This window comes from Lissotriton vulgaris, chromosome 6, assembly GCF_964263255.1.
Source record: "Lissotriton vulgaris chromosome 6, aLisVul1.2, whole genome shotgun sequence".
In the NCBI taxonomy this organism is placed as follows: Eukaryota; Metazoa; Chordata; class Amphibia; order Caudata; family Salamandridae; genus Lissotriton; species Lissotriton vulgaris.
Window position 1 is genome coordinate 1,529,184,698 of NC_141694.1, and position 26,309 is coordinate 1,529,211,006.

General features: G+C 42.4%; 1 protein-coding gene across 2 annotated transcripts in view; it reads left to right on the top strand.

Moving 5' to 3' along the window:
- The window catches only part of LAMP5 (lysosome associated membrane protein 5), a 138,550-nt gene that overhangs the window by 96,380 nt on the left and 15,861 nt on the right, over positions 1-26,309 (top strand). Inside the window, exons 5-6 of one of the 2 annotated variants that reach the window (XM_086927706.1) lie at positions 2,133-2,321; positions 6,100-6,145. In XM_086927706.1, the coding sequence (XP_086783832.1) occupies positions 2,133-2,321; positions 6,100-6,145 (235 nt within the window). The remainder of the gene's footprint in view (positions 1-2,132; positions 2,322-6,099; positions 6,146-26,309) is intronic. The other variant, XM_086927704.1, reaches the window with a different exon arrangement.

The window sequence follows — 26,309 nt, forward strand, 5'->3', positions numbered from 1 at the left end:
TTCTCTATTGCCTCCCCTTATGTTTTTTGAATCATGGTCCAGGCAAAAATACTACAAGAGCAGCCTGTTGCTATCATGATGGGTCACAAAGTGGCGTGCAACTGGGTAATTCATGTCTACACTTGTTATGGCTCTTTGGTGTTCCAATACCGTTAGTTTCACTGGGTTCTTTGTGCTTCCCACGTTATGTAAGTTACATGGACAAGTCAAGCAGTACACGACATACGGGGTACTGCTTGTCATGAATTTAGTTATCTGTTTCTCTCTCATGGTCCCCTTCAATTTTATATGTGGTGACTCTTCTGCTGGTGGAACAAGCCCTGCATTTCCCGCAGGGAAACGAGCCATGGATACTCTGTAGGCCTGATTCTGACTTGCTACTAATTCGTCACTTATGGACCTCGATCTCTTGAATGTTAAACTCGGTTCCAATGGCAGATCTCTCCCTATTATCGTGTCAGACTTTAGAATTCTCCGAATCTTGCATAGGATGGCCTGTATTCTTTGTGCTACGCTAGAATAATTGGTAATCATTTTAAACCTATTTTCTGGTCTCTGTTCTTCTCCCTGTGTGCTGTCTGGTCTCAAAAGTCCTAGTCGCTCCTTGCCTGCTGCTTTCTGTTCTGCGTTCTTTAAGGTTTTTTCTGAGTAACCTCTTTCTCTAAAACGCTGGAAGCTCTCTTTGGCTGCCAAAGCTTAGTCCTCATCACTAGAGCTGTTCCTTTTGATCCGAAGCAATTCCCCATAGGGGATGGTATGGATCAAATTAACTGGATGGCTACTCCTTCCGTGTAGAACTGAGTTCCCCGCTGATTCTTTTCTGTATAGGGATGTGTGAATCTCATTGCCTCTTACAAATATCTTCAAGCCAAGGAAGTTCACTTGTTCTGTGCTCAATTCCCAGGTAAATTGTAGGTGCAGCTCGTTGTCATTGTGGGAGGAGATATACCGATCAGCTGATTCCCTGGATCCTCTCCAAATTATGAAGAGACCATTGATATATCTCCTCCAACAGACAATTTCTTCCACCCATTCTTCCTTGGTGTCAGGCCAGGCCTCCTGCTTCTCCCATCAACCCACGACTAAATTTGCGAAACCGGGGGTGAAGCAGGTGCCCATTGCCGCACCCCGTATTTGTCTACACCTCTGTTCCTGAAAGATGAAAATATTATTATGTAGACAGAACATGGTGAACTCTATCAACATGCTATTGTGTTCAAGGAACCTTAGAGGACGTTCTTTCAGAAAATATTTCACTGCCTCCAGTCCATCGGTATGTTTCATACTCGTATACAAGCTGGAAATATCCAGGGTAATCATGATGAAGTATGTTTCCCACTTTATCCCCTGAATTTGCATTAAAAAGTCCTTCTTGTCTCGGGTGTATGATGATCATTGTGACACTAAAGGGGATAGAAAATGGTCAACATATCTCAATAGATTCTCTATCAAAGCCCCTATAGACGAAACTATCAGCCTCCCTGTATATATATATATATATATATATATATATATATATATATATATATATATATATATATATATATATTTATACATATCAAAAGAGCTTATTGGGACACTACCAAAGAGCAAGAGAACAGTAAATGGAAATTAAAGTTCAGTATCTATAACAAGGGCTTAGTTATCAATCGTGCAGCAGGTGCAGTGACACTGGGACACAGGAACCTGAAGAGTCCAGTGAACTTTCATTTTTACTCTCTTTTGCTCCCTAAATAGAAATCATGATCCATCTTCCTTTTTTGCACAAAGGCCCAATGATACTCTTGCTACACAATTGAACATAACACTGTTCACTGGTTCTAAAGGTGCTATCCAGTGAACAACATGAAAATAGATCTCAAAATCCGTTAACAGCATTAAACAAACAAACATTTTAGAATGCCTATTGTAGCCTTTTGAGATCCAGGAATATTCAAGACAATCATTTTTTCTCTAACCTGTAAAATATAGCTATTCTTTTTATTTAATTAATCAGAAATCATTAGATATTGGACTCTTTTTTTATATATATGCCTGAATTATTTGTATTCTTGTTCTTCTAGTGCTACTACTCTACAATGATTGTATTGTATTTAGCAGCTTGCTTTTATTAATGATTGGTTTGTCTTTAGCGGGCAAGTATACAGCTACAACTCACCATCTCTCTGCCTTGGTTACTCCTGTTGGCCGGTCCTATGAATGTAAAGCTCAGCAAACTCTCACACTGATCTCCACTGACCACCAGAAGGCTGTGACACTGCTGTTATCAGAGGTTCGCATCCAGCCCTTTGACATTAAGAATGATTTTGTCTTCAGTGAAGGTAAGAACATTAAGCTACTTTTTGTGTTTTATCAGATTGACTATGCTTATGCATGTGTATGAATATATATTCCCTGAAAAATCAAGGTTAATGTACAATTACGGATAGCTTTAGTTACAACAACTTTAGGTATGTTTATAAAAACTGAGAAATTCACTTAAAAACGCACAGTTAAAGTACAGTTATAGTTTGAAATTGAAGCTGAAATTTCACTGAAATTCATAAATTATGGTTAGCTCCACACTCCATAACTCACACCACAGTCCTGTAAACCACAATTTGCACATCAAATGTAATGATGATAACCTCACCCTTCATGTGACAGATGCAATTACAAATATTATAAATAATCTTTCAGATAAGTTCACATACACATTACCCTTAACACAAGGAAAGAGGTGGCTATGAATGTAATAATAGTTAGCGTTTTAAGCATGTGTTGTTATGCAATTACGTTATGCATTTAGTGGTTGTTACTTATTGCTATAAATATGGTTAGGTCATAAACATTGCATTTGGTGGGCAAGTTATGATTACGGCCAATCCCTCCTGCACATGGCTCATGCCAGTGAAAGTGTTGTGGCATTTGCTACTATTACTGTTGAGCAGAAGGAGGGCAGGTGGGTGCTGGATGCAGCTGTACACATAGCACTGTACAAAGCTCTTGGCCCAGTATTATGGTGTCTGACATTTTATAGATCTCTTAGCACAGGCAAGCATTTCCTTAACTCAAAACAAGATGTAATGTCTACAAATCCACATGGCAGTAGCTTAGTCCTTTTCCCTTCTTCAATGGTGATTCTTAGAGTCTAGATTTTTGAGTGACAGATGGTTGCAGCCAGAGTCAAGAAGGCCTCAATTTTTCGAAATCGACTTTAGTGGACCACTCAATAAAGAACTTGAAATGCAAGTCTTTTGGAACTCTGCATTCCACTCATTCATTTCATAGCCTCAACCTGGTGTTAACTTAAATCTCTTACTTTGGTGTGGGCAAAGGGATGGTGATAGCAGCAGTGGGCTACAAGAATCTTCCTGCTTTTCTGAAATGATATCCTCAGAGGTGAAATGGAGATTTATTAATTTCCTCTCTGTTTACAACATACTACAGAAAACACACACTATTGTTAAGGCCTTCAGGCCCTGAGGCTGACAAAGCAGACAGCCCCACAGCTCCAACAATAAGAAGGCTCCACCATTTCTGGCAGGCACACCATCAATGGAAGTATTATCCAGTCCTGCATGTGCACTTGGCAAGTAGGTAGACTGGGAAATATCACATAAATTTTTCTTGCAAAATTTCCCTAAATTCCATGAAAAATTCACAAAATAGTGAAATATGATTTACCAGTATCTTGTGCCACTTTTTTTGTTTTATACCCGTGCATACCTTGTGTTAAAAAGTCTTGTGAATTAATGCCAGGGGACTGGATTGAGTATAAATTTACTCTCAGTGAGACAATCTCTGTGCGAGCCAATCACTTACCCTTTTCAATGGGAAATGGGAGCTAAAAATATTTGCAAAGTAACGCAATGCATGATTTTGAGAAATTGAATGAATATCATTAATGAATTTCAATGATTTTGTGAATTTTGCTACCTAATTCAAATTTCACCAGGGTCTAGTTCAGCCGTGGCCGGTAGTGGGCATACCGGCCGGGTGGTGACGTGGGGAGGGGGAGGGCCAGGGTGGGGTGTAGTAATGTATGGATTACAGACTTTAACAGGTAAGTAAACATAAAAATAAATAAAACGAATTTCAGTGCGCGCCCTGCATCGCATTTGGTGATGCAGTGCAAGCAACGAAATTGGTTTTATTTTTTTTATGTTTACTTACCTGTTAAAAGTCTGTAATCCATACATTACTACCCCCCACCCTGCCCCTCCCTCTCCCCACGTCACTGCCCGGCCGGTACTCCCACTACCGGCCGCGGCTGGTCTAGTTAGTATCTGTTCTGCTGGAAAAATGGCTAGATGTGCTGCAAAAGTTTCAAGGAAATAAGACTGTTTTATATAGGAAAAAATATACGCTGTTATTGGTAGAATTAGAATGCCTACTAACTAACCAAGTGTAAACTTTCCTGTTTGAGACACATACCCATCTATAACATCAGAGTGGGCTTTGGGAATTCTCACATGATTGAGTGTTCCACCTGTTAAGTCACATGCAATATATCAGCTTAAGGCAAGTGAGGAACAGAGAGACTTTATGGTAAACGTGCTCTATACTCCAATGCAATTGAGTACCAGAGAATTACATCCAAACTATTTTCTGTCTAATTCCTTAGGGTGAAAACATACAACTCAAAGTGTTGCATGTTTCCTCTTTGCTGTAGTAGACAATTACACCCATATGAGGTGACAAGTCCATAGTCTTGTACATTCCAAAGAAAACATGAGACATCTATACTGCTTGTTTTCTGGACAGGCCAACCTGTCCACTTGTTCTAGTCCTCCAACCTGTGAGAATAGTTTATACGAATCCCAATGCAGAGTTACAAGTTCACCAATAGTTACTGCTGGGTCCAATAGACTGCTGAATAGGAGGATGTCAGCACTTAGTTACACTGTTACAGGTTGAAGTATAGGGAGAGAATATTTTAAAATGGCATGAAAGCATCCATGTTAAGTCTAACCAATTAGCACTCTGCAGGACCACATGCTATAAAATTGTGAAATGTTCAAGTAACTGTAGTGCATTTTTCAAATAAACATAGCATTTTGAGAGATGCTGTTGTGATAGCATCTCTCCCTTTTTTTGGTTTAGCTTACAGATTTTGCTCTTTGGGTCCCCATGTTATCAATACTTTCAAGACGTATAATAAAATTACATATAGAGGGAGTTGGATTTGGATCAGCCCATGCATATATTTTTCATTCTTTGCCATTGTTCAGGTGGACGTTCCATCGAGCCTGTAGTAGTTCAAAGATGGTAATATTGTTCCATTAGGTTTTGGTGATGGGCTATTAATTATTTCTTTTGATGCACTACAGATGTGCCCTGAGAACCAGGGAGTTATTTGATGCTTTTACTTTGCTGAGATGCTTACATTTTAATTTATGTTTTTTTTGTTTGCTATGGGGACACTATGCCATTCACTATTTGCACTTCCAAATTTATTTGCCTTTGCTGTCATAATTATAATTTTTTTAATGTATGGCATCCTTTGTTCACAGAGTAAAAATATTCACATACGTTTTCTTAAATTTACAACAAAAGTACTAGCCCGTTATCAGACGCATCTACTGTGCAGCATTTTTTTTATTCCTAAAAAGAATACTTAATCTTCTAGCTTCTTTTCATAATGGACTTTTTGAGGGTACCTCTCAATTTTGCTCATGCAGGCTTTTCAGCAAATAGGGCCTAAATACATTGAGCTTCAGAGTAGTAAACATCTTTCACTGAAAGCTATTGGCTGTTTGGCCTATCATCCCACCTCCTACATGGTGTGTCCTTTGCAATGGATGTGATCCATTGTTTACATTATGTGGAAGGCACTATTTGATGAATGCGGAAGCCATCTTGAAAACAAGGTGCCTTCCTCTAAACGCAACACGTTCTGCATTATAAGAAACTTCTTACTTTAAGTATGATATGAAAAGTAAGTATGTAAAAGCTCTATATTATGTGTTTTGCTATTTTTAAAGAAAATATTTTTTATTATGGGATAGAAAAAAGATACATAAAAAAAGTTTTTCTTTAAAAAAAAATAGCACTTGACAAATATAATCCAGCATTTATAAACTTTTTCTTGATTAGCTGTTTCATTACTTTACTCAGGCTCCCACTTCATTCCTGAGGACAGATTGGACGGTTTCTTTTCATTGTGAGTGTGCCCCACAAAAAGATTGCCTATGTAATCGTGGTCCTTCTTCTATGTTGCTGATTGTATGTGATTGTATGTGCCATTGTGGGTCTTCTTTGATGTTGCTGGTTGAATTTGCCACTGTACTTGTTCTTCTGTATTGGTGGATGTATCTGCTCTTGCAGTCCTTATTCAATGTTGCTAAATGTATGTGCCACTGTAGTTCTTCATCTGTGTTGCTGTTTTTACGCTATTGTGACTATTTTTGTATGTCACTGGTTAGAGGTGCCATTGTGGTCTTTTGTCATGTTGTTTGCTTGTTTGTGCCACTGTAGTCTATGTTCAATGTCACTGGTATGTGTGTCATTGTGGTTCTTAAATACGGTACCTTTATCGAAACTATGGATTCACTCTTGCTAATAAGAAATACATTAGCAAGAGAAGATACAGTGGCTGGCAAACGGGTCCTATCCTAGGTGAATATGCAGACACATCCATCTTGACGAATGTGTGACTACAGGGAAGTGTCTCCCTGATCTGCCGGTAGACTTTCAGAAACACCCTAAAGTTAGGATTTCTTCTTCAAGGGGAGACTACACATAGGTGAGAGTATTAGGCATTAAATTGGCTGCATGACGTGATTGAGTAGCTAGACAGGGATGCACACTGCCCTGACAATGGCCTCAGACCCGTATGAGCTTTTGAAGAAAGGCCGAAACATGTTGGTACCATTGTAAGGGTGAATTAGTCATTATAAACCATCAGACACCCTTGATGTTTTGTTTTTAGCCATATCTAGGGTACTCAATAACTAAAAGAGAAGGGAAATTCCTCAGTTATACACTAAGATATGTTTATTCATCAGGATTGCTGCTATTATCCAGTTGTTATTTATATAGGAACTCCAGTACCGGTTGAGTCTGTCACAGTGGTATTCACTTCTGTGGTGTGGATCTTCATCTATGATGAAGCATGTCATGACAAATTGTGGGTGAGGGATCTACTCCAAAATTTCTTTTGATTTTACTAATGATAACCACCACATTATAAAAAAATAAACTTACCTGGTCTTTTTTGTGTGTTTACAATTTAGTACAGGGTGGATACAACCAGTTTCTTTTGTCAGCTCTCTCCCCTTGTGTATGACGCCTTATGCTGGACTGCCAAGATTTTACTATCAGTCCTGAACAGGCAAAATGTGTATTGAAAGGATCACCTTAAATAGGATGGTCCTTGTAATGTATGTTGAACTATTGTCCCTGTGTCAGATAGGGTGTAGGTCAACAGTTTCTCTGATGAAGCCAGAGGAGCTCTGCCGCATTAACCTGGCTCCTCTCCGACCTCTAAATGAGGCAGATAAACCAAGAGTTTGTCTTGACTGGAGTTCTACCATTTATGACAAGGCACCCACTGCCAAAATCTATATGAGGCAATACATTTGTGAGATTCATTTGTCAACACACTCCATTATTTAATGACACTGTGTATTCGCCACTTGCTAAAATTTCAACCACGTTTCTCATAGTAAAACACATAAACACTCTAACATGAATTATATTGAACAGAGCAAGAGAGTTAAGATAAACACACAGTTTTAAAATTCATAATACTGATATTAGATTCCAAAACGGTTTGAACCATATCTTCTTCCTTATACAGCACTTTGTAGCTTGCTGCACTCAAGCACATTTCCATTTATTAGATAATAATTTCAAAGTCTTCAAAACCAGGCATGTTTCAGTACATGTATTACTTTCTTATTCAGCGATTGTCCTTTTTCTATCTATATATAAGTTAGACAATAGCTACATATGAGGTCTAATTGTGATGCGTTTTAGGAAAAGGTTTTTCACAATTCTTAGAGCAGGCTGAGCTTACTGTGGACAGAGTCAAAGTGTAAGCAATTTTGTATTTGTAGAGTATCTAAGTGGCATTCAACGTGTGACTCTCCCACTTTCTATGCTCATCCAGACCTCCTTTAACTGACCACTATAGAATGGGCTGTACCCTAATACATGTCCATGTTTTCATTTAGAGCATTTCAAAAGTAATAACTTGTCAGTTTCTACCTAAAAATGTGATGTGCAACTGAAAACATTAGTGACCCACATAGGATCAGAAACCTTCCAGGCATTTGAAACAATAATTTTCTGCTTCATAAATAGAATAAATTCATGTTCAGATGGTTCTTGAAAGAATTTAGATTACTGCACAGCCACAAGTCCAAATCCTCACCTCTGAATACCTGTGTAAGTGAATGGGTTACTGCTGGAGGCGGGTGAAACCCTGCTCAAGCAGGAACCACGATCCTTGTCGGGGTGAAGTCTAAAGAAAACCCCAAATTATCCTGTGCTCAAGCTTCTCGTAGCTTGACTTCTGGGTAGTCTCTCGAGACGTGGTGGCTTGGACCTCGGAGGTTTCCCTTTTGTCATGGACTCTCTCTGATCACCCCTATGCTTTTTACAGTTGGACCTTCTTGTGCCTTATCGGCGCTCCTTCACTTGGAGACTTCCCACTACGGCTTTACTGGATCAAGTCATCCTAGAGGAGATTAGGCAGGACATAAGTGATTATTTCTCTGACAATGAATGATCAGTTGAATCGGCTGGAACACTCTTGGACGCATTTAAGGTGGTCATACATGGCTGCTGTATTGCTAAGCAGTCCGGTATTTTGAAGTCCATCAGACAGCGGCTCCACACTCTAGACTCTCAACTTGAAGACACAGAGAAGGACTTTTTCAATTCAGGCAATGGGGGACACCTGGCATTATTAAGAGAGCTGCTGTCTGAATATACAGATGAAGCAAACAGAGAAGTAAAATTTATGGGGAAATATAGCACAGCTAGGAGATATGAAGAGGGTGATAGATCGGGCAGAACACTGGCGGGCATGCTCCACCCTCCGAGAACCGCCAATATTGTCACTGAATTCAATGACGAAGAGGGGCACCCAATCCGTGCCTCACAACACATACCGACCCTTCTTGGTCACCCGTCCTGTTTAAACAAAGAAACCTCTTGGATACTCGTCTTGATTGATCGACACCCTACTCGCTCCTTTGCTCGTTCGCTCCTTTGTCTGATCTATACCCAGCGCGAACACTCATGTTCTATCATAATATTTGTATTGTATATTTGCTCATAATTGTACATGTTGTGAAGCACTCTGATACCCTCGGGTCCAGCTAACGCTATATAAAACTCCTAAAATAAATAAAAATAAATACAAAATAGTTGAATTATACACCAAGTTTACACATCCACAATTCCCACTTCACAAAAAGGACTGCATACCTACCTTGATTCATTAGAGCTGCTCTGGCTTAGCAGGGCACACAGGGAGTATTTGGATAAACCCTACAATGTTGAGGATATCAAGCAAGTAATAAAAAGCCTCCCAAATAACAAAGCGCTGGGTCTGGTTGGCCTACCAGCCTCATTCTACAAGGCATACAGTGACCTATTGGACGGCAACTGATGGAGGTCTATCTAGTTTCATTGGAAACTGGCCTCCTTCCAGCCTTCAATGAGTGAGGCGGTAATTCTGACTTTACTGAAACCTGACAACGATCCAACAAGCCGGGACTACTTCCGCCCGTTATTCCTAATTAATTTAGATGATAAGATTTTGGCTAACTCAATCGCCCAGAGGCTACAGCCACTTCTCCCCTTAATGCACTCATTAATTAACTGGACACCCAGGCCACCACAGCAGTGGTTCTATTAGATGCAACTAAGGTATTTGACTTGCTAGAATGGCCTTATATCTTCGGTGTCTTGACTCGTAAGGGACGCAGCGTGGCATTCATGGCTCAAATCAGGCATCTCTATTCAAATCGCTCAGCCTGGCTTAAGGTCAACGGTCTCATCTCAGAAAAGTTTCCTATAACAAGTGGCACAAGACAGAGCTGCCCTCTCTCCCCATTCCTCTTTGCCATTGCAATGGAGCCGCTGGTGGCTCAAATCCAGCAACACCCCGCCAATAGAGGTGTGGGGTTTTTGACTAGGGGCCTGACTATCTCTCTCTATGCGGATGATATCACGCTCTATGTCCCCATGAATAATATCCTTCCTTTGCCCTGTGAATTGACCAGATTTGGGGGACTCCCAGGTATCCAGATAAACTGGTCAAAGTCGCCTATCTTTCCTCTAACGGAGGGTACGATTCCGTTCCTGCTGGACTATATGCTCAAATGGGCGGAAGGCCCGGTCAAACATCTGGGAATTTGGCTGAGTCGAGATGTGCAGGAGTTGTGGGAGATGAACTTCGGACGCGCAGTGAGCTGGCTTGAGGGTAAAATAGACATTTGGGCATGGTTGCCTCTCTCTTTAGCAGGCAGACTAGCCATAGCTAAGATGGTTGTGATGCCCATAGTTTTATATCTATTTGTCAATCTTCCCATTATTCTTACCCAGGCATTCTTTCAAAAACTTAGATCCCTGATGATTAATTTGGTATGGGCTGGTAAATAGCACGCATCTCCTGGGAGTTCCTTTTTATTCCTCTAAGTCAGGGTGGAATGGGAGCGCCGGATATTTCCCTGTATGCCTACTGTGCGCAGGCTCAGTTCCTGCATCAGTGGATATTTCCTACCCCATTTCAACCCTACATAGCTATTGAAATGGACAAATCCGCGTCAGTGCCCCTAAACGTGGCAGTGTTTTCCAAATTTAAAAGACCACAAAACTAAATAGATACCACCAAAACGCTACAAAGGGAATGGGACAATTTACGCATTTGAACTAAACATGACCTGTTTCCGCCTCTTGGCATATACTCCTCAGATGAAGGGGCTGGCGAGTCGTGGGGAGGTAATGTGAGCTGAAAGGTTGGGGTGGAAGACCTTTGCAGATTTATACCCTGGGGAATTGTTATCCCCCATCCAGGCAAGGTGGGGGTGGGTTCCTCATACTTTTCTGACCTGCTTCTCTACTATAAGATTCGCACTACTTGTCGCAAGATGCATGGCTCCTTCCCTGCGCCTCCACCTTCACTAACCGCGCAAGAGGAGACACTGATGCATATATCTCAGCATAGACTAATCACACGCCTGTACAATGCCATGCAATTGTCTTATCCCGTAGCCATACAAAAGTCTGTGGAGGGCTGGAATGAAGACTTACCTTTTCCGCTGACTGACGACCAATGGAACTTTTGCTGCCGGCAGTTGGAAATGCTTTCCCCAAATTAAAAGCTTTGATTAATCCTCTTTAAATTCCTGCATTGGTATATAGGACCCCCGTACAACTACTAAGCATGGGCCTCCGGGAAGATGCCAAATGTTAGCGATGTAATGCGCCATAGGCCCCCTTTTTACACATGGCTTGGCACTGTCCCAAACTGGTAAAGTACTGGGAGGATATTTTTGCAATAATTATTAAGATGCTAGACATTGGTCTGGAGTCGACGACCCTGTTGGGTATCTTAGGATATATGATGGACACCCCTGTGGAGACTCGCCGCCGACTGGCGATGCAGCTTCTGCTGGCGAAGAGAACGGTGGCCATGTCTTGGGGGAGGGCGGGAGTTCCACAGACAAATGCCTGGGTTGCTGACATTACACACTGCCAGGAGCAGCTCAATACGTTCTGGGAGCTGATGCCGATGGCATCTAGACCCCGCGATATTTGGGGTCCCTTTCAAGTTTGGGTTAAAACTCAGACACACATGACTGGAGAAGCAGTTGAATCTTAGGGGCACAGCACATGAGGTGGTGTGAAGTATGTTGTGGGGCAGGTGGTTGAGATGTGGTCTGGGGTTGCGAGGACACTCATGGTCAACTGTAGCCGTTTGATGCTGTCTAGCCTGATATTCCACCTTAGCAGTCTGTTTTTGTCAATAATATGGTATCTGTCACAATGCTCTATTTAGTTACTACATGCGTTTATGATGCTGAACTGTTCACTTCTTTTTTGTTGGGGGTTGTGTGTTTTTATTTTTTATTTTGGTATGTCTTTTTTCTCTTCACCATTTACTGGGGCGTGATTATATATTAACATGGAAACCGGATTTGATATGCATGAGTACGCTCTGTATTCCTTGTTGTACTGGTTTAATAAAAACTCAATAAATAAAAAATAAAAGCTTCTGGTAGCTTGGCACAGAGTAGTCAGGCTTAACTTCGAGGCAATGTGTAAAGTATTTATTCAGCCCTTCAAACAGTAATAAAGTAAAAAGACAATAAAAGGGGGAGGAGCTAGCTTACGACCAAGATGACCGCTTGAGCTCCGATATTCCGCCACACTATCCACCCAATATCCTGCATCTTTGTGCTACTTACACCATGAAGCGGTGCTTCGGGCCCCCTGGAGCAACGCAGAGCGAATTGGGAGAAGAACGGCTTGCCTACCTGCCCCCTAAGTGTGGCTACAGCCTGTAGCTGTTACCGGACTGCCTAGGCCCCGGGTGTTGGAGCAGAGCTGAGCCAGCTGTGATGCTGTAGTGTGGCGATCTCCTTTTCACTCCCCTCCCGGGGAGGTGGTGTTCGGTCCTTCCCAGAATCCCGCTGCGGAGTCCCTGCGGCGGTGAGGCTGGTCTGGCACCTCGGAGTCGTTGCTGCTGTTGCCTGCGTTTGCCAGTCTGCCACATCCCTAGCGGCCGTGGGGAGGCGGGGCCGGCCGCCTGGAAGGAGCGAATGGGTGGCCCTACAACAACTTGAGAGCCGGGGATTTGAAGTGAGCGGAGGCCGCTCTGCTGCAGCTGTCGCCACGACACCGGACCTGATCCTGGTGAGTGCGCCCCTGAAGACTTCACGACCTGCTTGGGGGAACTGCTGTTCCCCAAAGCATCAAACCAGCAAGAAAAACGCACCACCTCCTTATTGTATCGTTTCATGATGTACGGTTTTGGCATGACATAGCCCTGACGAGACTACCCTTGCTACCTCTTAACTACATATTCCCATATGACAAATACACCGACGGCTGACCATGTCAGCATCCCTGACTCGATGGACCTGCTCACTTGGGAATGTACGCGGACTTAATGACCATCCGAAGTTCCGTAAAATTCTGAGCTACCTTTACAGACACAACGTTGACGTGGCCCTCCTGCAGGAGACTCATCTATGCCCGGCTAGCCCCATTTTACGTGCTAAAGGGCTGTTGGGCAATATACACACTGCAGGCTTTACTTCTCATGCAAGGGGGGTCTTGACGTGGGTAAATCCAAAGTTGGTGATCACGCTGACACCCTTGGAAACAGACAGAGAGGGTAGATTTGTCTTATCCAAATGCTGTGGGAAGGGGCTGGAGCTTTTGCTTTTAAATGTCTAGGCCCTAATTTTGACCATCCAGACTTCTATACCGACTTGACGACTTTGACCAAATTATACGCCCAGTAACATATCTTGTGGGGAGGGGATTTTAATTTTTTTCAGGAACCCAGCCCTAGATTGATCGGACGGCCTGGACAGACGCCCCTCGGCGTCTGCCGGGGTGGTGGAGACATCCCTGATACGGTTGGATGTGTGCGGTGTATGGCGGCACAGACACACTAGCCCAGGAAGATATGCACATTACTCTGCGCATCACAATGTGCACACTAGAATAGACTATTGGTTTGCTTCACGACATCTATACCAACATATACGCACATGCATGATCCTTTCAGGTGCCTACTCTGATCATTCGCCACTACTACTGACACTTGCTTCTCCTAAGAAACGAATACCCCCGTTTTTATGGCTTTTCCCGCCATACCCCCTCCTAAATACTGTTTTTAAGGAGGAACTTGCATGTCCATTTAGACATTTTTTGAGGTAAACGTGGGGTCTGTGGACTCCTTCCAAACTGTCTGGTAGGCTTTCAAGGTTTATATCAGGAAGGTAACAATTTCCAAGCACCCTGGGGTCCTTAAATCAATACACAACAGGCTGACGACTCTGGAACGTAAATTGAAGGCCCACGAGGAACTCACTCTAGGAATAGCACAGACACTCCGGGACTACCATGAGGAGGCCGACGCAGAAATAAAACACCTTGGAAAATATGCCACCCCCCAAACATATGGTGAGGGTGAGCATCCGGGGACCGCTCTCGCTCAAATTATTAAGCAGTGCATGTACAGGACTACAATACTGGACATCAGACCGCAGCCGGGAGACCCCCCGCTCACAGAGACCCAGGCGGCGGAGCAGTTTTGAACGTATTATGCGGATCTCTATTCCTCAAGCGGCCGCTGCCCTGACGATCCTATACTAGACTACTTGACACATATTAAACTTCCATGGCTCTCTAACTTGCACCGTGAATTCCTGATGTGCCTGATTGAGCGGAAAGAAGTAGTCCTAGCCCTCTCAGATATGAGAGCTGGGAGGGCGCCAGGGAGTGACGGTCTTACGGTTGCCTTCTATAAGGCATTCCAGGACCTCCTTATCCCACACTTACTCACACTGTTCGGAGACATATGCACCTCAGGAACGATGCCCCCGACTATGCAAGAAGTGATTCTGGTAGCTACACTCAAGCCTGGGAAGCCTCTGGAGGAGTGTGTCTAATATAGACTTTGTCTCTTTGTCACGTGGATGCAAAAATCTTCGCGAAACTGCTCGCCAACCATCTAGCCCCACTTGTCACTACTTTGGTGGCACCGGAGCAGGCTGGCTTTGTACCTAGCAGGAACTTAACATAATTTACGAACCGTTTTTGCTGCTCTACAACATACACATCCAGAGGTCCCTGCTTTTGCGGTCTTTCTGGACATGGAAAAGGTCTTCGACTCGGTCGAGTGGTCCTTCATGAGACAGGTCCTTGGCCGCATGGGAGTAGGAGCGGTTTTCTTACAGCTTCTTGCGACGCTCTACTCTACCCCACGGCACGTATCTGGATTGGATCCCCAGTCACTGATCCCATAGGGTTTGCAGAGGTATGAGACAGTGTTGCCCCCTATCACCAATATTGTATGCCGTGGCAGCAGAACCCCTAGCTTGTGCCCTACGGGAATATCACAGGCAGAGGGGTATACGTTTTCCAAACTACCGTTTAATTGTCTCTACATATGCAGATGACACGCTTATCTATGTTAGAGACCCTGAGACCAATCTCTCTCTGGTTCTTTGCGAGGTGGTCATTTTTAGTTCCCTATCATGTATAAAAGTCAACTGGAACAAGTCCATGATGTTCCCCTCACCTCAGCTACGGTCCGATTCGAGCCGGAAAACCCCCTGCAATGGACCACAGAGGTGGTGCAATACTTGGGTATCCGGCTACATATATATAACCAAAAGGATTCTATCAAAAAAAGTGAAAAGGTTATAGTTTTTTTATTTTTAATATTCTTATAAGTGGTACTAGGCTCTCTCTTAAAGATGGAAAGATGGGAGCACAATGTGCTTGTTAAAATACCCCTCACACACCAAAAAACCGTTAGTGTCATGCTTCATCATAGGGGTCTTCCCGCCCCTATAACGGGACGGGGCGTGCTACGACCAAACGAACTACGCGGGAGCACTTAAATTGTGACAGAGGCTATGTGTCGGTGCATGGGTATCAGTGAAAGTGTAGGGACCTAACACTAGTGGGTGTGAAAAAGTGAAAAAAAGTTGAAAAAAGTTAAAAATTCCCTGGCTTAGTAGAAAAAAACAGATTTATTAGCTTCTCTAGCTGGGAACATTAAGAAGGGGTTGTGTGGTAGAGCATTAGCTTACTACCTAGTCGACATGTTTCGTAAGCAGTCCCCTACTGCTTACTCATCAGGACCAAATAGCGATCCCTACTTATAGTACTCAGTTCTATAAAGTGATGCCTACTGTCCTACAAACAAACAGCAAAAATCAGCTGGCTGTTTGGGCTTCGGGGCATGAGTTGGCCCAGGTGAAGCAAAAAAACAATACAATTGGTATAAAAAATTGACCTAATATGGTCTTTATCTCAGTAGTTGTCAGAGCCCCATGAGTTTGCAGGCGAGGGGTGTTCTGCGCGGTTTAATGTCCGGCAGCAAAAGAAATCATGGTTCCTACCCCCGTGCTCCTCCGAGGATTTTGCCGGCTCGGCAAAATCCTCGGAGGAGCACGGGGGTAGGAACCATGATTTCTTTTGCTGCCGGACATTAAACCGCGCAGAACACCCCTCGCCTGCAAACTCATGGGGCTCTGACAACTACTGAGATAAAGACCATATTAGGTCAATTTTTTATACCAATTGTATTGTTTTTTTGCTTCACCTGGGCCAACTCATGCCCCGAAGCCCAAACAGCCAGCTGATTTTTGCTGTTTGTTTGTAGGACAGTAGGCATCACTTTATAGAACTGAGTACTATAAGTAGGGATCGCTATTTCGTCCTGATGAGTAAACAGTAGGGGACTGCTTACGAAACATGTCGACTAGGTAGTAAGCTAATGCTCTACCACACAACCCCTTCTTAATGTTCCCAGCTAGAGAAGCTAATAAATCTGTTTTTTTCTACTAAGCCAGGGAATTTTTAACTTTTTTCAACTTTTTTTCACTTTTTCACACCCACTAGTGTTAGGTCCCTACACTTTCACTGATACCCATGCACCGACACATAGCCTCTGTCACAATTTAAGTGCTCCCGCGTAGTTCGTTTGGTCGTAGCACGCCCCGTCCCGTTATAGGGGCGGGAAGACCCCTATGATGATGCATGACACTAACGTTTTTTTAGTGTGTGAGGGGTATTTTAACAAGCACATTGTGCTCCCATCTTTCCATCTTTAAGAGAGAGCCTAGTACCACTTATAAGAATATTAAAAATAAAAAAACTATCACCTTTTCACTTTTTTTGATAGAATCCTTTTGGTTATATAAACCTTGTTTTGGAGGGTGATTCTATCAGTACCTCTACTTTCCCCTGTTGGTTTGGAATATCCGGCTACATACCCACTCAGAGGTTATTCTTAGGGAGAATTATGGTGTTGCCATCTCCAAGCTGGAGGATGATGTTGACAGATGGATTGGCCTCCCTCTGTCATTGATGGGCAGAGTATCCCTTATGAAAATGATTGTCCTACCAGGCTACCTCTTCCTCTTTACGAACAAACCCATGGTCCTGTCCAGAACATTCTTTCAGCGTCTACACTCCCTAATGGTGCGTCTAGCATGGGCGGGCAAGCAACCACCCGTTGCTTGGAAAATATTGACATTGCCATATACCATGGGGGTCTTGGAGCTCCCGATTTGGAATTATACTATAGAGCTGCTCAATGCTTGCATACATATCATTGGATACATGGACCCTTTGACATTCTGCACATACGGATTGAGACCATAGTTGCCGCCCCCAGGCCACTTCCAGCCCTGCTGTTCGCGCCTCGGGATAGACGCACTGGCATAATGGACTCTCTAAATTCGGTCACGCACGCTTGGCATTATATCTTGGACGCTCAAGCCGGTAATATACTATATGCTCCACTAGTTCGCCTACATTGGTGCCACTGGCTTGCTTCATGTAAATAGACAGGGGAGTCATAGCTGCACTGCAGACGCTAAACGTGCCCACCATAGGAGACCTCTTTGCAGACGGTATTGCCTGCCCCTGGGAGGATGTCACAGAGGAGAATACAGGTCAGTCGCCCCTTGCACAATTCCAATTCCACAGACTTAAACACGCTCTCAGGGATCTGCTTGGGGAAGATATGGCGGTGCCTCCAGAAGTTCTGGCACTGACTGCCGTTATAAAAGTAAAGTCACCAGCTGAATTAGTGTCCAGAATTTATCACACCACACTCTCTGACAGAGAAGGCAACTACACCAAACCACGACTGGCATGGCAGCTGGACTTACAGGTAGACTTGACGGATGACAAGTGGCTCTATTGCTGCTTGAGCACCAAACGAATCTCACTCAACGGACGTCATCGATTAGTCCACTTTAAATTCCTAAACAGGGTTTCCTACAACCCGGAGCGATTATATTGCTATGGCCTGCACGAGGGACCCCAGTGTGAAAGATGCGGGGAGCAAATAACTGATTTCATTCAAGTTGCCTGGGTCTGCCCATGGGTCGCCCACTTCTGGGGAGATGTATTTACTGAAATTAATCGTATCACGGATATGACGATATCCCCGGATCCGGTCCTAGCATTACTGGGATATTCCAAACCTCTCCCTAAGGCACACACGCGTCTCGTGGACATGGTACTCTTTCTAGCGAAGAGATGCGTTGCACTCTGTGGGCTTCGCGGCCCGACTCCTACATTAACACAGTGGTCCAGGGGCATGCTGTACTGCTGCACCAAAACGGAAAACTAAAGCGAGTTACTACCACCCCGCAACAGACCCAAAAACGTTTGTGCCCTATATATGACAGAAGAGCCACCCTGACGACTACCGAACATGACGACACTACATCTCCGGCGACGGCCGGCCAATACAGCCAAGACTCTACCACGTAGCGAGACCTCCATTTGGGACTCGGATTACTTAACCATTCATTTTACTGCCCGCCAGGGTAGAGGTATGGAAGATGAGGGGTTCGTTGTCGCTCTATGGGCGGGCCATTTGGGTGTTTGCTGTACTGACCTTTTTTTTATTCTTCTTTAGAATGATGCTACGATGTATGATCATCAGACTGTCGTACGGGGACGATGTCACTTGGAATATGTCACTGTCTTTATTTTATTGTCCTGTTTTTATTTTTCTGTATGCAAACTCAATAAACATATAAAAAAACACAATAAAAGAGAATCCCACTGCAAAGTAGAATAATAGAGTAAAATTAAATAAATTAATTGAACCCAAAACTAAAAATACCAAATTTGTAGGGCTGGAGATCTGCAATTTTAAAGATTTAAGTGCAAATAGAGCCAAAAAACACAAAGTGACAACAGTGGCTACCTGGTTGTGCGAGACTAGATTAAAAGCCTGGTTCCTGATCCTGCTCATCCATATCAGCTTCATCACAATGCTCCTCTGCTGCTGTTAGCGACTGGTGAACCTTCTACCAGGCCCTCAGAATTTCCTGCAGCTCCGACGTTTTGGTACCCTTCTTGGTGGGAAGTTCTCTTTCCGTGCGGAACTGTTTGGGCTCAACCACAGTGTAATTTTCCGAGTTGGCCAGCTTGAGTTCCATTGCTTCAGGTATGGTCACAGGCAGTCAGGTAGTAGTATTGAGATTACGTTTTGAAAAAGAAAAAGAAGCCAATCAAGGATAATTAAAAAACAAAACTGGAAATGGTCTCAAATTATTTATAGGGGATGGTAGTGTAACACAAAATTACAGGGTCCATGTAAGTCCCACTGAAAGAGTTACCTTTAAGTCCAGACGATTTAGTTCTGTTCGCAGTGGAAGGTGTCGCAAAGGAGAAGGAAGAGTGTCACAGGTAGCTGTCTCAGTAGCACGAAGAGCAGGCTGGGCATTGTGGACAGTCTTTGCTGTAGCAAAAAGTTTCTGTCTGCGTCGCAGACAGTTCTTGCTTGTGGTTCACGTTGGCGGTTCCCATGAGCAATCAATGTTGTAGTGTGAAGATTTGGTTCACCGGAACTTCATATAGGTGATGGGTGCAGACAGCAAGGTTTTGGCATCAACAGGCCCATTCACAGATGTGAAGAGCCTGTAAACTTTAGGGGAACTCAACTGAGGCTGCACCAAGGGTCCAAGACCTGAGGGACACCACTTAGGGGTCAGGAACTCACTCCAGGCCATCAGGGCTCAGGCAGGTCTAGTTGCAGGCCCAGGCAGCAGGTCAGCTGGGCAGAACAGGGAGCCTCTGGAGCTTGTTATTGTTCCTGGAGCTCAGAACAGGAGTTCAGCTGGCTGATGGTTGGAGTCACCAAGGCTAGGGTGCAGGTCCAATCTTCCTTTTCAGCAAGCAGAGCAGCAGAGTAGCAGGGCAGCAGAGTAGCAATCCTTCTCACAGCAAAGCGGCACAGCAGTCCTTCTTCTGCATGATTCACATGTCCAGCAGTGTACTGAAGAGTTGGTATCAGAGGTCTAAAGTTTATACCTGGTGCCTCCTTTGAAGTGGGAGAAGCTTCCAGAGGTTCGCCTATGAGGTACACAGATTTCTTGAATCCCATGTTTTGGCGCCAGACTAACTACAGGGAATATGCAATCCTTTGTGTGTAGGTAAGACAGCCTATTCAGGTGTAAGTGGGGCTGTGCCTAACTTTGCCCTCCCATCCTGCCAATGATTGCCTATCCAGGCACACCCAATCTCTCTATTGTCTGTGGCTGACTAGGAGGAACACTGAAAGTCCAACTGCCAATTATACCCGGTCATGTGACCCAGAGACACGCTGCAGGCACTAAGTGGTTTCAGTAGCAAAATGCTTCTTTTTAAAAGTGTTTTTTTCAAAATTGTTATAAAATATCTGACTTCACCACCAAGGAGGATTTTTTTAAATACAATTTCAAAGCCACCGAATATGAACTGTTTACCTGTTCCCATTTGGAAGTTACAGCTTATTAAATGTAACAAGGTAACTCCATATTTAGGCGTGGTAGGGCTTGCCCTACTGAAAATCGAATTTAAGGTTTTTTCATTATAAAGACATATAAATATTAAAAGTACATATCCTACTTTTTAAAGACACTGCACCCTGCCCTTTGGGCCGTCCAGGGCCGAGCCTAAGGGAGACTTATATGTATTAAAAAAGACGGTTTGGGCTTTCAAAAGATTTAGTTTGTCAGATCGAAATAGTAGTTTAAAACTGCACACACACGCTGCAATGGCAGGTCTAAAACAAAGGCTATTTATGTGGATGGCACGATCACTGCTGCTGGCCCACTATTAGCATTTAATTTACAGGCCTTGGCCACATATAGTACCACTTTACTAGGGACTTATCGGTAAAGTAAATATGGAAATTGGGGACAAGCCAATGTTACAAAGCTTAAAGAAGGGAGCACAAACACTTTAGCACTTATTAGCTGCAGTAACGTGTGCAGAGTCCAGTGGCATACAAAAAAAATAAGTCAGCAAAAACAGGAGGTCTAAAGGCAAAAAGTTAGGGGAGTTCAGAAAAATATGGAAGGGTAAGGCAAAATGTTTGGAGGAAGACCACGCTAAGGCTGATTGTTCTATACAGTCATCAGCTGGGTCATGTTTTCCAAATGTGTTTGATCCCCTTCTTATAAGCATTTTAAACTGTCAATATTTTCCTATTCCAGTTGTAAAACACTATAACTATACAAGGTAATCTGAGAATGTTTGTGGTCTCCAAAACATTTAGGCAAGAAATCCCCAACTCTGTTCCTAACGAATACATTAATGTGACTCAAAGCAGGCTTAACATATGTCCCTTGCAAAAGCCTTCCAATATTTAAAATATTACTTCTCATCACTAGCCTAAATATGAGTACCATACATTACGATGGGTATGATTTAGAGATTAAACACCAGAATATAAGGAAATACAGAGTAGTGATCTTAGAAAAAAGTTAACCTTCAGACACCCAACATACAGGATGCATTTGTAACATGATTGTTTCAAATACTACATTTAAGCATTTGGAAGAATGTACCTCCAAAATAATTGTTAGAAGAGGGTTTCTTTATCATATCACATTGGAAGCACGAATGTACTGCTATCATTCTTTTCCCAATGACGATGACTATGACTTTTTATGGTTAGTTTTTCCACTTGGCTGTAACATACAGGAGCATAAATGAGTCTCTGTAGGCTATTCAATCTTTGGCCAGTTGACATTGAGTTATAAGGTTAGAGTAAAGGCTGCCTACACTTCCATAAAACCTTATAGAAATGCCTATTGCAACCAGAACATCCAAATGATGAGAAAACTAAATCGCAGTTACTATATAATCATTGTGTAAGTAATTAGCTAACTGTATTCTTACCAATTGTAATCCTCTATCTCTCATGTAACCCTGCAGTCTAGTGCCAGTAGCTAAAGGAATTAACAACTAGACGAACTCCTAGTCCAGTCATAAAGATGGTATCTTCACTCTCAGTATTGAATGCTTCACCCAATCAAATTCTTCCTGTGGGCTGTCAAAACAGCAGAATACCTTTCTCTTTGGAGACGTTATGGACCTCTGGACCATCAATTCAATGCACAACAATGATGCATGGTACAACTAACTTCCTAAATCTTAGCTGATTGATCAAGATGATCCATTCAAGTCAATAGTCTTTATTCGGATATTTCATTATCCATAAAAGTACAATTATTCACACATAATCACGTACAAGGTCCATCATTAATAATAATAAAAACAGCGTTAAAATTGATCCATTCATTTCCTAATTTTCCCGGTTTCCAATGGACCAGTATCACTGTGAGGAAAGTCTTTTTTGGGATATTTAACAAAGGAATCAATCTATACATTCTGGGTTCTTTACTGAATACTTTGTGAATACTGAATATATTTTTTAAAACCCTACTTGTGGTGGGGGTAACTACAGTTTTTACTAACAATCCTAAATATTACGTTCAAGATCTTCATGTACCTTTTACGTATGGCAAAGTCTGTTAGAAGTGCTGTTTGAATATTAATATCATCCTCAAGTCATATACAAACTACATTACAAAACAATTAAGATAAATAAAATCCAGTAATGTAATTTACATTGATTGAGTAATTCATTGTTTAAAAATACATTATTAAGTATACTTCTAAAATTTCATTCATAACAAAAACATGCAATGATGAATATTCAATTAAAATATGATATGCACAAATAATACAAATCAGACTATGCATCCCACCCTTGACATACCATATTAAAAAAACGGCTAACTATATTTAAGTTATGGTCAGCCTTGATCAGATATGTGATTTAATCTGACAACCAGACATATGAATCAGGAAATCCTATTTGGGTTTGTTTGTAATAGTGGTCTATTTGATATTTTCCTCAGTTTATTGTAAAGATGGCATATCATATAAAGAATGTTGATAAGTCACAAAGAAAGAAATAACCACTAATGCAGGATTTTCTCATTGTGTTCTATTCATAGATTAAATACATCACATTTACAACCTACATATATACATTTTTATCACAGAGAATATACAGCCCAGGTCCTTCTAAGCATTTTGTAGATGCATGCATCATTACCTGTGATTTTGACAGCTCAGCTGTTGACCTAGCTGTGACTTCTTTGTAACTATTATGTCCGTTTTACAGGATTACAAAGTAAGTATTGCTTTCTTTAGAATAGCTGTACATGAGGCCACATAGTCTTTGGCCCAAATGGGGGCCCATGAAAATAATAGTTTCAGATTCATACTAATAATAATGTATAGCAGGGATAACGCCTAGTAGAGAATGAAAGTTGCAGTCGATTGGGGAAGTCACAACAGCCTTCTAACAAACCTACCTTCTTCTAGTTGTAAAGGATGTAAATTCAAGGGAGACATCGTTTACAATGCATGCGATACATCGCATGCCATTGCAACGCAAGTCGTTACAACAACGCCTTATTACATCGCATGCCATTACAACGCAAGTCGTTACAACGACTTGCTGTAGATGGCAGACGGTGTGTGAATTTGTTGAATTTTCAATCCAACACCTTCCCTACTGTCGCACACACTTGAGTTGGAATAGTAAATTATACTATTCCAAACTCCAGCGCCCGCCCTACAGCAAGTCGTTGTAACGACTTGCGTCGTAATGGCATTTGTTGTAACAACTTGCATTGTAATGGCAAGCGTACAAAACACATGCATTGTAAAGAGTGCTATTTAAATTCACATAACCCCAAATGTTGCTTTCATATGTGGTAGTTTACACTGATCTTGCCACATACATTTTGGGCCACATGTATCAAATAAGCTTTTTGCTATTACCAAATAGTGATTTTTACAGAATCCATATTTGGTATATGAGGAAATGCTATTTATGTAAGAAATCACCAAAGATTTAGTGATTCCTTAATATTAACTAATAGCAATTCGGTAAATAGCAAATCACTTTTAGGTGATATTACTCCATTCGTTCTTTGTCATAGGTGCAAATGGTTTTGCATTAGCTGATTTGCGATTACCTAATTGGTAATTGCAAATTAGGTAGTGCAAAGCCAAGGGAGCCCTCCCAAAAAATAAATGTGCACATGTAAAGCCCACATGCCCTATGGGCAAGTGTGCGCTACATGGCACTTTGAAAAATGTAGCATTGAGCTGCATGAAATAAAGACACATACATGTGCTTCTGTCCCAGGCTCCAGGCTGCCTCCAAACTCATGATACCCTACAGTGGTTGCCTCCCCTCTGACATTGTCTCCATTGGTATGCCCTTCCCACTGCCATGTAAATGAATGGAGCTCAGTTAGCTCAACCCTGGGCCTTAGAAATAAACACCCCAAATGATACCCTGTGCATCCAATTGCAACCTAACATGTCCCCCCAATGTGATGTCAATGCTGTAACTTATGCCTTCAGGGCAAAGAAGACCTCGCCCGCTCAGCACATGCTCATGAGACCACAATCGAAATCAAACTCCCCCCCCCCCCCCCCCCCCCAGAAGACAGCACAGATTCGGCCAACTTTATCACTGAGCAGCAAGTATTCATTGCAATCCAGCTGCTCAGTGTTTCATCTCCTCTTTTTGCCTCTCCCCTCAGAATGGCAGTCACGTCCATTAATGTCAGTCACTGCTGATGGTGTGGGCGCAGAGGCAAAGTGATTCCCTCCTCCTATACATAGAGCCACACCCCCATTCAAATGTTGGAACACTCTCTCAACATAGCGCTGGCTGAACTAGGGTGGCTTGGTGAGCAAGATAACGATGGATTAAACCTAGATCTGTGACTGGGGGTGAATGTTTTGCCATTGTGCAACATTCCGTCCATCATCTTGTATGTGGCACTACATGTGTGCCTGGGCTATTAGGATTATAGAAGTGGCCGCACACAAGTCTACAGCTCCTTTAATAATACCATAGTGACCGACGGCTGCACAAAGCTTGTTGTGCCCCAGGACACTCTATAATATAGGCCTAGAAGATAATACCATTTGGAGATCAAGCTACCTCTCCAATGGATCTCGCTTGCCCATGTAGAATATGAAGTAAGATTGGCATCAGATGGTATTATATTTTCACAGAAAATATAACTCATTAACGGATGAGTACAGCAGTAGAATGACATATATTTTTCTGCTAAGCATAATTCCATAAACTTTGTTTTCGGGCTAAGATCTACCAACAGGGAGCCAGTTTGAATGCAACCTTTCTTAGTAGCTTCCAGTCTGCTATCTAAAGAGGTAGACACAGATTCCAAAACTTGAAGGTCTCTCTCAAGAGGAAGACCAAGTATTTTAGGTTCCACAGTGTTTATAACCCCGTCAAGAGATCTTATGTTTGCCACATGTCAAACTTGGCTTTGGGACACAATTACCTTGCTTATCTTGTTAGCAGTAAACTCAACTAAAAAAGGAGATAAAAAAGTCAGCAAGACGTGGGCACTGTGTACACCTTATTGTAGGCATAGCACATTTTAACAACACTTTCACCATGTCTTGTCACAATAGCTTCAGATATTTTCTCTATACAGAACAGTTTTGAATCTCTTTTTCTTATTACCATATCCATTTCTTCTCAGCATATTTTAGAATATGTGCACCATATTCTAAATATTCTAAATGAGCTGCCCATACTTAAAATTTCCTTTAGCTCAGTTTTTGAAAGCAGCATATTACGGCATTGATTTTAAAATTGTGCTCCATTCAATTAGAAGCTTTGCGGTAAACTGTTGTATTTATTGCAGCATTTTTGTGGCCAATACAGTATTAGATTGTAACTGCTTTTAATCTTTATATTCTCTTGTAATAGCTCAGGGAGCTAATCCCTCCCAAAAGACCATTCCAGACATACGGCTGCCACACAGCCATCTCTAAAAATCCAATTGCCTGGCATCCTGCCTCTCTACTGCCCATTCCCTCAAAAGATGTGTCAATTTTAGAAATAAAGGCTCTTGGATGAAAGTTCAGTGTACATCTTTGAAAATGTGTTGAATCCTGCTGTGTCCTTCTTTGTTTTCTAGCTAGTCTTTTGTTTTCCTCTAGGGAACCTAACAATAATGTATACATAATAGAAAAGCACCATCTTTTCATTGCTATTTGCCATCCATGTGGTGTTTGGGTGGCCAGAGTTGCTCTGTGTCTAGTCCCCCATCCAGTGGAGCATGGTTATAGCCTCTTCAACCTAAACTATGTCATGGCTAGAGGTAGTGGCAATGGTTTCATAGTTGTGGGGCATTTGCCTTTGTTTCTATACCTGTGAGTGGAGGATGCCCATTGACATTCCCTAGTTAAAAGTCCCA